This window comes from Dreissena polymorpha, chromosome 5 (genome assembly GCF_020536995.1).
Source record: "Dreissena polymorpha isolate Duluth1 chromosome 5, UMN_Dpol_1.0, whole genome shotgun sequence".
NCBI lineage: Eukaryota > Metazoa > Mollusca > Bivalvia > Myida > Dreissenidae > Dreissena > Dreissena polymorpha.
In genome coordinates, this window is record NC_068359.1 from 14856317 (window position 1) to 14869150 (window position 12834).

At 35.6% G+C, this 12834-nt stretch overlaps 1 protein-coding gene across 4 annotated transcripts; it reads right to left on the bottom strand.

Annotated features, from left to right (window-relative positions):
- Window positions 1-2501: 2501 nt before the first annotated feature.
- On the bottom strand, window positions 2502-12231 carry LOC127880622 (mucin-5AC-like). Of its 4 annotated transcripts, none has more exons than XM_052427930.1 (8): window positions 12026-12231; window positions 11167-11214; window positions 10154-10267; window positions 8709-8804; window positions 6983-7279; window positions 4853-5031; window positions 4110-4235; window positions 2502-2649 (listed from the first exon to the last, which is right to left on the bottom strand). In XM_052427930.1, the coding sequence occupies exons 1-8, from the start codon at window positions 12042-12044 to the stop codon at window positions 2566-2568; spliced, it is 963 nt and encodes a 320-aa protein (XP_052283890.1). In that variant the 5' UTR covers window positions 12045-12231; the 3' UTR covers window positions 2502-2565. The 4 variants fall into 4 exon arrangements, with proteins under 4 accessions (XP_052283890.1, XP_052283888.1, XP_052283887.1 ...); XM_052427928.1 differs by lacking the exon at window positions 10154-10267 and adding an exon at window positions 10369-10482 and having other exon boundaries at window positions 12026-12230; XM_052427927.1 differs by having other exon boundaries at window positions 8709-8822; window positions 12026-12229.
- Window positions 12232-12834: the final 603 nt, after the last annotated feature.

The window sequence follows — 12834 nt, forward strand, 5'->3', positions numbered from 1 at the left end:
GTATGCATGTGGCAAAATGTGTGCAAAACTAAAGCATGCATTTGATGAAATATGTGCAAGACTAACGCATGAATTTGATGTACATGTCTGCAAGATTAAGCAAAAATTTGATAAAAATGTATGCATGACTAACGATTGCACTTTATTAAAATGTGTGAAAGACTAACGCATGCATTTTATGAAAATGTGTCAAAGACTAACGCATGCATTTCATGAAATGGTGCGCACGACAAACGCAGTCATTTGATAAAAATGTGTTCAAGACTATTAATGCATTTGATAAAAATGTGTGCAAGACAAACGCATGCCTTTGTTGAAAATGTAAGCAAGACTAACGCATGCATTTTATAAAATGTGTGCAAGACTAATGCATCCATTTGAAGAAAACGTGTTAAAGATAAAATGATTCATGTGAAAAATGTGTGCTAGACTAACGCATGCATGTGATAAAATGTGTGCAAGACTTACGGATGCATTTGATGAAAATATGTGCAAGACTAACGCATGCATGTAATTAAATTTATGTAAGACTAACGCATGCATTTGATGAAAATGTGTGCAAAACTAACGCGAACATTTGATGAAAAAGTGTGCACGACTAACGCATGCATGTGATAAAATGTGTGCTAGACAAACGCATGCATGTGATAAAATGTGTGCTAGACTAACGGATTAATGTGATTACATTTGTGTAAGACTAACGCATGCATTTTATGAAAAAGTGTGCAAGTGCTAACGCGTGCATTTGATGAAAATGTGTGCAAGACTAACGCATGCATTTGATGAAAATTTTTGTGAGACGAACGCATGCATTATTAAAACGTATGAAAGATTAAAGGATGCATGTGATAAAATGTGTGCTAAACTAACGCATGCATGTGATAAAATGTTTGCAAGACTAACGGATGCATTTGATGAAAATATGTGCAAGACTAACGCATGCATGTGATTAAATTTGTGTAAGACTAACGCATGCATTTGATGAAAATGTTCGCAAAACTAACGCATGCATGTGGCAAAATGTGTGCAAGACTAACGCATGCATGTGATAAAATTGGGATTAGACTAACGCGTGCATTTGATGAACTGTGTGCAAGACTAACGAATGCATTTGATGAAAACGTGTGCAAGCCTTACGCATGCATGTGATGATAATGTTTGCAAGACTAACGCACGCATACATGTAGCATGCATTTGATGAAAATGTGTGCAAAACTCACGCATGCATTTGATGAAAATGTGTGCAAGACTAACGCATGCAGTTGATGACGAAAATGTGTGCAAGAATAACGCATGCATTTGATGAAAATGTGTGCAAGACAAACGCAGGCATTTGATGAAAATGTGTGATAGACTAACGCATGCAGTTGATGAAAATGTGTGCAAGACTTACGCATGCAGTTGATGATGAAAATGTGTGCAAGAATAACGCATGCATTTGATGAAAATGTGTGCAAGACTAACGCATGCAGTTGATGAAAATGTGTGCAAGACTTACGCATGCAGTTGATGATGAAAATGTGTGCAAGAATAACGCATGCATTTGATGAAAATGTGTGCAAGACAAACGCAGGCATTTGATGAAAATGTGTGCAAGACTAACGCATGCATTTGATGAAAATGTGTGAACGACTAACGCATGCAGTTGATGAAAATGTGAGCAAGAATAACGCATGCATTTGATGAAAATGTGTGCAAGACAAACGCAGGCATTTGATGAAAATGTGTGCAAGACTAACGCATGCATTTGATGAAAATGTGTGCAGGACAAACGCAGGCATTTGATTAAAACGTGTGAAAGACTAACGCATGCAGTTGATGAAAATGTGTGCAAGACTATAACGAATGCATTTGATGAAAACGTGTGAAAGACTAACGAATGCATGTGATAAACTGTGTGAAAGACTATAACGAATGCCTTTGATGAAAATGTGTGCAACACTAACGCATGCATGTGGCAAAATGTGTACAAAACTCACGCATGCATTTGATGAAAATGTTCGCAAGACTAACGCATGCAGTTGATGGAAATGTGTGCAAGACTAACTTTTGCATTTGATTATAATGTGTTCAAGACTTACGCTTGCATTTGATAAAAATGTGTTTAGAACTAACGCATGCAAGTGATAAAATGTGTGCAAGACTAACGCTTGCATTTTATTAAAACGTGTTAAAGATTAAAGGATGCATGTGATAAAATGTTTGCAAGACTAACACGTGCACTTGATGCAAATGTGTGCAGGACTAACGCATGCACTTGATGAAAAATTGAGCAATACGCAAAGGCCCCAAGAATCACACGTGCAGTCACCGTAGGGTTGATGCACGTCTGTTTAATTTAAAAACCAATCAAATGAGTCTGCGTTTGATGCGTTCAAAGTGCGTGAATCATGCGTCAGAAGTTGAAGTGTTGGCAATAAAAAGGCGTCCGTGTGATACCATTAAAATTAGTATGAATGTGTTGAGAAAAAATATAATTTAAAAAACCCGGAAACATGGTCTTAATTTCTCAAATTTATTTGAATTGTTCAACATGCTAATATTTGAATTTGTAGTAAAGTGTGTTTAATTGACAGTGTAAAACAGTTGTGCTTCGCTCGAGCTCACGTTCTCTATAGTGGGGGCTGAATCGCATGGTTGATACGCAATCTGTAAAAATGAAAAAAGCAGCAGCATCACCATCATCATCATCATCATCATCATCATCATCATCATCATCATCATCATCATCATCATCATCATCATCATCATCATCATCATCATCAACAACATCATCATCATCACCGTGTCATCACGACTATCATCATCATAATCACAACGGCAAGTAACAGTTATACAATCAATACCCACTATTATGAGGACCGTCAAAAACATCACCAAGAAATATCTAGTGTTACAGCAATTGCAGAGAAACATCATTATCATTATGGCATATTCACCAAGTTGATACATGAATATGAATATTACTCTTTATTTTATACTTTCCGGTGGTTGATAGAAAAATATCAGTGAATTAAAACGGAAAATTTACTGTTTCAAACATTGAAAATTAACAATGACAATTATCGATATTTTTCATTGTTTTACCGGAACCATTTTTGGATATTTTTGGTTTTCCCATTGTGTCCCCCAATTTTACCAAGGGCGACTACTCGGCAATTATTTTTTATAACAGCATACGGATAAGCTTCCCTTAAACATAAATGTTATGGCATGTGGTGCATCCAACAGGGAATTAGATTGTCAAGAAATGCAAAAAAAAAATACAAAAATAATCATTTGTAAGCATAAAATACATAAAAATTTGTTTGATTTGGTAGAATATCGATTTTAATTCACTCGCGATGATAGAAACAAATATTTGTTCTATGATCACTCGTGAATTAAAATCGATAGTCCACCAAATCCATCAAATATATTCGATATAGTAAAATAATGTTTAATATCTTTTATGTTTCATCATTGCTTTCATCTTCATTTCTGTACAGTTTTAATAGCACATAGTTAGTGACTCAATTCCGCATGTTTTATGGTGTTACACTCGTAATTAAGGAGTCAAAGTTGGTCCATTTGTGTTTTACGTTGTAACTTGAATGGGGTGTCATCGTCTTCATATCCTTTTTAAGTACGCCTATAAGTGTTTAGTATTGATAGCATTAAGATTTACCTTTTGTCTGCTTGTTACTTTGATAAAGCGAATAAAGACGAAATATACAAATTTAATGAATTTACAGTGTTTTTTATCCTTAGTTGCTTTTTAATGTATAACTTTGGTATATTCGTATTTTATTGAGAAACAAGATATTGGTGAGTTAAATATAAACACACTTTTTAAAAATCAGTTTCATCAGAATAACAAATTACGTATTATTATTACGGGTTTCTTCGTTGTAAGTCAATTACGAATTGTCCACGCAAAAGATCATTTCAAACACAAATGAAAAGCAACGGGGTAACCACATTGCAAGGATCAATGGAAATCATAAGATAATGTGCACGGATGATTGTCAACGTTGTCACATTGACGAAATGTTCTAAGATTTTACTTTTTTAGAAATCTATTGAACACAGTTGTGTAATACCTTATTCAGCTTTGTTTATTCACATACCTTAAAGCCATCGGGTTCCGGAAGACATTCCAAAAAGATTCCTGATCGATGAGTATTGGGACTGTATGTGCCAAATGTTTCGATCACTGGTGTGTATGGAGGTACAGCCGCACAGTTGGCCATGACCTTGAAAAAAATATGGGCATGTCATTGAAAAAATATGAACATGGCATTGACAGAAACATAGTAATTACCTTTAAAGAAACATGGACATGACCTTTAAAGTAACATCTAATTGATATTGAAAGATACTTTGACACGATTTGTAGTTGACCTTAAAAATACATGGACTCGATATGTAGTTGATATTGAAAGAAACATCGACTCGATTTGTAATTGATATTGAAAAACAAAAAGGGACATGATCCGCTGTTTGTTTTGCAAAAATGGATACGATCTGTTGTTAACATTGAAAACAAAACATGGACGAGATCTGTAGTCCTCCAATGAAAATAGTTTGCGACACTCTGATGAATAAAAATGGCGGCTTATTTAAGTCATATTCTTAGCAACGAAGCGCACACCTGCTTGAATGTTTATGGCATGCGCATTTGTGGTAAACACATGCGTTCCGATAAAACTCAATCTATCCCGCTGTGAAGTACGTGTACTAAGCGTCTTTTATCTTCGACGTGTATTGATTAATAATATGACAACATTTTATTCGTAGAAATATTAATTTTTTAAAAGGTTCAGAGTGCTCTGTTTACGTTTGCATTTATACCGCAAAACGTGTATCTTACCTGATGCCCAATTTTCCACCCCTTTGGGTCTGCATTCGTTAGAGTACAGTGGTCGAGAACGAATGCCTCTGGGGACGAATGATTACCGGATTTCGGGCAAACCGATGCAAGGGCATTGTGGGAAATAACATTTCCAGCAATGTAGAAATCAGTTTTGTATTTCGAACAGCGAGGTGTGTCTGCAAGTCACACAAATATTCTCATATTTGCATACGTGGACTGACATGTTGCGCACTATTTACATATATTATACCTCACATAAATTTGTTTCTTCTTTGCGTATATAAACTTCAAAGGTCCGTTATTTTGAATAGTGCCCTGTAAAGATGCGCGCGCATGGTCAGCGGGCGCTATTTTGAATAGTGCCCTGTAAAGATGCGCGCGCATGTAATAGTGCCCGCTAGAATGTAAGTTATTTGTTACATTTGTGCAAGCGTTTCAAGGCATCGATTTTTGCTTATATACTTAGGGTAAACGCACATTTCGTTTGGCAGGTCACACGTGTGTGTGTTTTTTTTAATTATTAATCACATCCTAAAAAATACAAAAAAATTGGGATCAATGTTTTGCAACATGTTGTCTGTAATAAAAGCAGATTTTTTTATATAAATGTATCTCAATATGTGAATTTCTTTACAAAAAAATGAATTTTGTATAAAGAAGTGAATTTTTCCGTGTCCAATTTTTGCAGGGATACAACTCGCGCATAATAATAATACCGGACATATTATTAATAGTAACGTTTCGTTTGGCAGGTCACGAGCGTGTGTTTTTTCGGCGTAAGCTGTATTAAGCCAGCTTTTCACCCTGACTTGACCTTTGTAAGTGTCCAATAATACTCAAATAAAATTTCCCGCGGCTAGGTACGAATGAATACACTTCATTTATTCCATTGGCTGATTTGAGTATAACACCAGAACATTGGAAACATATCCGCGTCTTTGTAACACTGTTTTACTGCATGAAACAATTTTATCTCTAATGAAAAGGCTCAATAGATAGAACAGTTTTACAATCAATGTTCGACATAAATACAGTTTGTGCGTTCACCTTTTATTTTCAGAGAATTACCCAGCGCAAAAGCGTTTATACTAAAGGCTATGTTGTCATATTTAGTACTTACTTGCATTGCATTTCAACTCGCGAGGTTTCGGGTCAATTCGCGGCCATTTGTGAAAGTCAGAGTTTATATACAGTTCATCACCGGAGTTCGCAGAAGGGGTTGCGATCATTGTGTTACACCGGTCTTACTGACAATAACGTAGTGACTGTAATGCATTGCATTCCAATCCGCAAGGTATCAAGGTCAGTTTGCGGTCAGTTGCAGAAATCTTTATATAAACGCCGTTTCGTAAACTTTGTGCACTTGAAGTCTGTTTTGATCAGAAAGATACTAAATAAAGATATTCGGCGATATTATTGTGGTATGTCAATCATCGATTTTTAATATGGTTTCAACATTTGCATGATAAGGACCAATTTTGATAAAATTAATTAGAAATATTTATCCATTTAGACCAGTTTATTAAGCATGAGCACAATAATTCACTATACTATAATTATGCAATTAAATAAGATTCTTTCCATCCTTAGCACTGGTAGACTAATTTAATTTAAATGAGTGAAATCAACTGATCACTGGCGTTTTAGTATGCGCTAGTTGGACAAGGGGCCTAGTGCGTGGGCCTCAACAATTATCCTGCGAATGGGCCTCCACGGTGCTTAATCAAGCACTGGGTATAGCGGATAGCACAATAGAGACGATTGCTGTAATAAAACGCGATAATTTTAATAACCAGTTTGAGGTCTTGAACATTAATACTTCGTCAACATATAGCGAGTGATTGAAGATATAAACCTTGTTCTGGGAAAATAATAAGTGTGCGTAATGTGTCGAGCCTAATCAGCCTGTGCAGTCCCCACAGGCTAATCAGGGACGACATTTTCCGCTTTTATTTTATTTTTTCGTTTTAATGAGGTCATTTCAGAGCGAAAATCCGGTTCAGACGGTTAGTGTCGTCCCTGATTAGCCTGTGCGCATTGGACAGGCTAATCTGGGACGACACCTTACTTACATTCATTAGGTCAAGTTTTGTTCCAGAACGAGAGTAATATGAATGAACTGTTTACCTGTGTGCATGTGTAGCTCGGTTGTTGTCGAAACCGTCGGTGTAGTTTGATTAAATGTTGTTGTTGGCGTGTCGGTTGTGGTTATTACTATGTTAGGTGGGGTTGTGATTTTGTCAGTAAGATGCGATTTTTGTGGCATGGTTGTTGTTGGTGTTGTTTGTATCAGTGTTGTTGGTGTAGTTGATAGAATTGTTGTTGTTGGTGTTGGTAGAGTTGTTGTTGGTGTTGTTTGTATGATTGTAATTGTTGTTGATGGTGTTGATGGCAGTGTTGTTGTCGGTTGTGTGGCTGGAGCGTCTAAAATGGAAAATACTTTTTCTTAACTTTGAACGTAAAGGGGTTAATTTCTCTTCCATATTAAATGAAAGTTCGTGTAAATGAAAGGTACGCTTTAATGATTAACATTCTGAAGATTGAAAATGTTGTACTTAAATAATCAACCTATAAAGAGAAAATTTCCAATATAATGCTTATAATAAAAGTGCAATTGTTCCTAGATAATTCATGACAATCTGATTGAAAGTCTTTTTGGCCGTGCTCTGTGAAAATGGGGTTGAATGCGCGTGTGAAAAGTGTTTTCCCAGATTAGCCTATTCAGTCCGCACAGGCTAATCAGGGACGAAACTTAGCCAAAAATCCATGTTAGGCGGAAAGTGTCGTCCCTGATAAGCTGCACAGACTGCAGACTGCACAGGCTAATTTGGGACGACACTTTACGCACATTAAGTAACCCCCCCCCCCCCGCTTTTTATAGAGCACGGCAAATTTACAATAGCTAATGCTCATCGTCAAGTAGACTCATTATCAGCATACGCGTCCACATACCGCGGTTTTCGTTGTTTCCATAAACCCCAGTTAAAGTTTTGCTTTAACCTTCAAAACCATATAAGAAGGCCTCTGATTTGCCGACTTTAAGGGGCCTTTTCGCAGATTTTGGCATGTATTGAAGTTGGTTATTAAATGCTTTAAATTTATAAATGTAAACATAGGAACTAAAAAACATAAATAAAACTTAAGAAACAAAAAAGGAATCCTCAAGCGGGCTCGAGCCACATACCCTTGGGGTAAAATTATAGCACTGAAACCACTCGGCAATCCGAACTTATTAACTGAGAGGTGTATTTGATAATTTATAAAAGCAATTTTCGTAATTTCAAAAAATATATCGATAACAACAGAGCTCTCCAAATTATTCAATTGTTTAGCGCTTGTAATGCTTTCTAATTTTCAGGGTTTTAAATAGTCAAAAGATTTATATAAAAATGGTTATTTTAAAGCATGGTTAATATTCAGTACTACTGTTTCCTCGCAACGACCATATGCGAGTCTTAAAAAGTCTTTTTCAATTTTTTGAATTTACCAAAACGTTAAAATGTCCCTTAAAGGGTCAGAAGAAAAAGTCCTCAAGTTCTTATGTAAATATCTAAATGATATCGAAGGAATTTAATCCAGTAATAGTGTACGTATAAGGAACGCTCAATTGGTCGTTGTCGATTCAGGTACACCTTAAAAGTACACCTTGCACTTTTTGGTATACAACAATCTACCCCGGGTACATTAACTAAGCTCAAAGGCACTTGGCCATACTCCGGGTTACTTTTTAGTACGTTTTGCGTACTCCGGGTACTTGCAGTACACTTAAGAGTACCCGGGGTACTTATAAGCAGTACATGAGCTGACAATGACCAATGAGCATCAGAGACTATTCAGAAATGACAAAACTTGCCTTGACAATCAAGTCCATGGTATCCGTGTTCGCAATGGCAAAAATAGTAAGGAGGAAAAAGTAGGACGTCACATCGACCATGGGTGTGGCATCTGTCTGAATCGCATATGTGTCCTACAATATAGAACAAACCCAATGCACGCTATTTTTTCAAAAAGTTTTTGAGAAGGGAAGTTTCTGAATGGTGGGTAAAAGTCGCAACGTCATTTCCTGCTAATTTATTTTTTGACGCCGATGTACAATTGTTTTGTTCAGTAAAAAGATGTAAATCAAGTCTATTTATAAAAATTAACTTTGAAAAAGCCTATTGTTGCATAATGTATTAAAATAGAGTGAATATTTTTCTGCGTTAGAACATAGAATTAAAAAAAATCTCATCCTACCTTGTTATGAATAAAAAAAAAAAGTTATTAACTTATATGTATATTTTTCCTGTCTCAATTTCATTATTAAACGGTGAAATAAATGTTCATTTCAACTTCATGTTATTAACTATGTAGCTAAACAAACGCTGCTATCGATTTTTGTGCCTAAGTATCGACCCCGATTAACCTGTGATGTCCACACATGCTTATCAGGGACGACACGTTTCCATTGTATGATATTTCTCGTGTTTATAATGTATCTTCTTCGCAAAAATCTAGTTTAAGGGGAAGCCTGTGCAGACTACTGACGACACGTGCATTAATCCCCTCCCCCCTTTTTCACAGCGCGAGACTCATATATTAAAAAAATAATATTTTTCTATCATGGTTTGTTATCGAATAACCCACAGTAAGGCTAGTATCTATAGATGCGTAGGAATTAAATCACGAGTGCGAAGCACGAGTGGTTTGGTAACATGCATCTTTACTCCTTACTGTGGGTTATTCGACAACAAACCATCATAGACAAATATTATTTCGATTCTAACACGATTCTGATTGATTTGGTTAAAGCTTTTGGACGTGAACTATATTTTTCAAAACTCCGCCCCGCTCTTCTTAGTACAAAGTTCACTATTTAGTGACGTCATTGAATTGTACAAACCTATGACGTCGTTTTCATTCATAAATATTTTGCAAATGACGTCACTTTCATGGAGAACATCACGGCACGTCACGTTTAATGATGCTACTGAAAAGCTGACATGCTATAGATCTATATGTTTTCTCAATTACGTTTCTTAACAAATAACATTTTTTGCAGTCGTGGTTAAGCCACTTATCACCAAATATACAATTTGTTGTTTCATGATATTTATATACATGCTACATTTATTACATTTCTTTAAGAGTGGGTTTTAGCACGTGCATTTTACTGCAATATTTTCTTTATTTATTCGGAACTATTTTCGAAACAGTAAGCTCCGCCCATAATTTATTGCAAAATAACCCACACTTGATTTCCTTCTTTGTCTATAGAAAACAAGTCGCGTGCCGTGTTAGAATTAACGCCATTCTTACCTGGATCTATTTCACAGTAGGTCCCAAAATAATTAGGCTTGCAGTCGCAACTTTTGAACCCGTCCACTCCTTCGCATGAACCTCCGTTCTTACAGTCGCTGTTATTGTTACATGCTACAAACAAGCCATATCTTTAAAAAAAAACAACACTTGATTTCCTTCTTTGTCTATAGAAAACAAGTCGCGTGCCGTGTTAGAATTAACGCCATTCTTACCTGGATCTATTTCACAGTAGGTCCCAAAATAATTAGGCTTGCAGTCGCAACTTTTGAACCCGTCCACTCCTTCGCATGAACCTCCGTTCTTACAGTCGCTGTTATTGTTACATGCTACAAACAAGCCATATCTTTAAAAAACAACAACAGATATTCGACTCTTATTATACCGCTACAGTGACATCTGCCTGACATAACCCTACCTGGAATATTATTTATGTCTTCAGTTAAAAGTAATAATTTTAAGTAAAATCGAATCAGCTTCAACAACACAAACACTTTGATACGAAGATGTAAAAAAATTAAACAATAAATGCAACACAAATAGAAAAAAACATGGTTTACTAATATGAATCGCAAGTGCTCATGGCGTCATTATTAACACGTCAAACGACATGAATCATATAAATTCCCGCAACAAATGCTGCGTCGTAGCGGTGGTTTTTCACTATTAATTATAAAATGTATAATGTAGAGGTATGGATATAGAATAACAGGTTACTGCTTGATAGTTTTCATAATCAGATCATTATCAGGCGAGGTTTAGTTATTGCTACATGAAACAATAAAAAAACGAACACATCTATAAAAATAAACAAAACCAATACCACCAAAAGAATTGTACAATCCATTAAATATATGTATGTAATGCTATCTGACACAAATGACAAATTCATCCTAAACAATAAACAAACAAAACTCTACCGAATAAATTTTAGTATGCATACCGAAAGCATTATATTATGCATGAAATACAAATACATCTTTGTTAATTCTGTCCTCGTTTATTGTACTTACTGGAGAAAAGGAACCCTAATGTACTGCTACAGCAACATACCACAACAACTGCAAGAAAACGTAATGGATTAAACTATGATATTATTAATTTGATAATTGAGTTGCATATACTCGTACAAATTTAAATGTAGTTACCGGTTGTGTTTTTCTGACGTATGCCTTTAGATATATGTGGGGTTTAAAGTATGTGCGTAAAGTGTCGTCCCAGATTAGCCTGAGCATTCCGCGCTGGCTAATCAGGGACGACACTTTCCGCAAAAACTTGATTTTTGCTAAGGGACTTTTTTTAAACGAAAAATATTGTTAAAGCGGAAAGTTTCGTCCCTGATTAGCCTGTGTGGACTGCACAGGCTAATCTGGGACGGCACTTTACGCACATTCATTTAACCCCTTTTTTGCAGAGCACGGCTCATATATTCACGCGCACACACTGATATATGTGTTTTAACAAGAAATAAATATAAAGCTTGCATAAAATGGAAGCCACAGTAAAACCACATACTATTTATGTTATTGCCGTTTGCACATATGATGCAGTTTCATTGTTAGTCACATAAACGACACGTATATATATAACGTATTCTGAGTTGATTGCATATGAACTGCGGCAACAGCCCGCGGTATTTTTTTTTCGAAAAGAGAAAAAACGTTTACATATAAAAATATACACCAAAAAAGTAAAAACCAGTTAAGTTCTAACACGAAAAAACCCACACACGCATAAGCTGTAATAACAAACGAACATTCATGTACAGGTTTTGAGTTAGATTTTTTTTATTGACAATTGAACTATTTTCATTTTCCAAGTATTCCGAAATGTATCATCTAATATTCAAAACACATGTTGAATCTAACCTACCAAATGCTATAACGTTCATCTTGTTCGGTGGTGTTACTCCGGCTGCGGATTGTAAACTGGGCAAGTCACTAATCAGCGGTTCTATATATAATACATTTCACGTTTTTATAACGTAACTTCATTTGGACAAAATGAAATTTAGAACTGTTATATTGACGGTAGCTTTGTTCTAATTGTAAATGTCTTACATAAATGAATTATGTGAGTCTTTAAATTATCAGGGTTGTACATAAGTTGGTCTTTAATCAGGTCGACTAAATTGAAGGTGAAGAGAAGATATGAAATTCTGTTATGTATGACATACGTCAATGTAATGTGACAAAACAATGGTTGGTCTAAGGCCTAAAATAAAAACATGTTTGTTTCAGGCAAAGACGTATAATGTATTTTATATGTCTTTGTTTCAGGTTACCCGACCGACCGTGTCAGTTTACCCCCGACTGCATTTTTTAAATAAAAAAATATATAAAATCGCATTTTACACTATTCGGTCGCGATTTATATCGAAAATGTATTGAATAAAATAATGACATTCAAAACAATGTATTACCGGTAATTGTGGACCAAATCGGCTGAGTTGCATTCACACATGTTAATCTCTTTTGTTGTCCAAACACCGCAGACAGCAGTCTACACAATAGGTTATTAGACGTGCTATGCGTGTGTTCATAACGCCCAACACTTAATCCTGTTCCGTCCAGATGTTCTCTTGAATATACAGGACAATTACTGTTTCAATAATTACTCAACTAAAAGACCGTAACGATAAAGATATGGCGTGTTTGATTTGAAATTAATTTAGAGGAAAT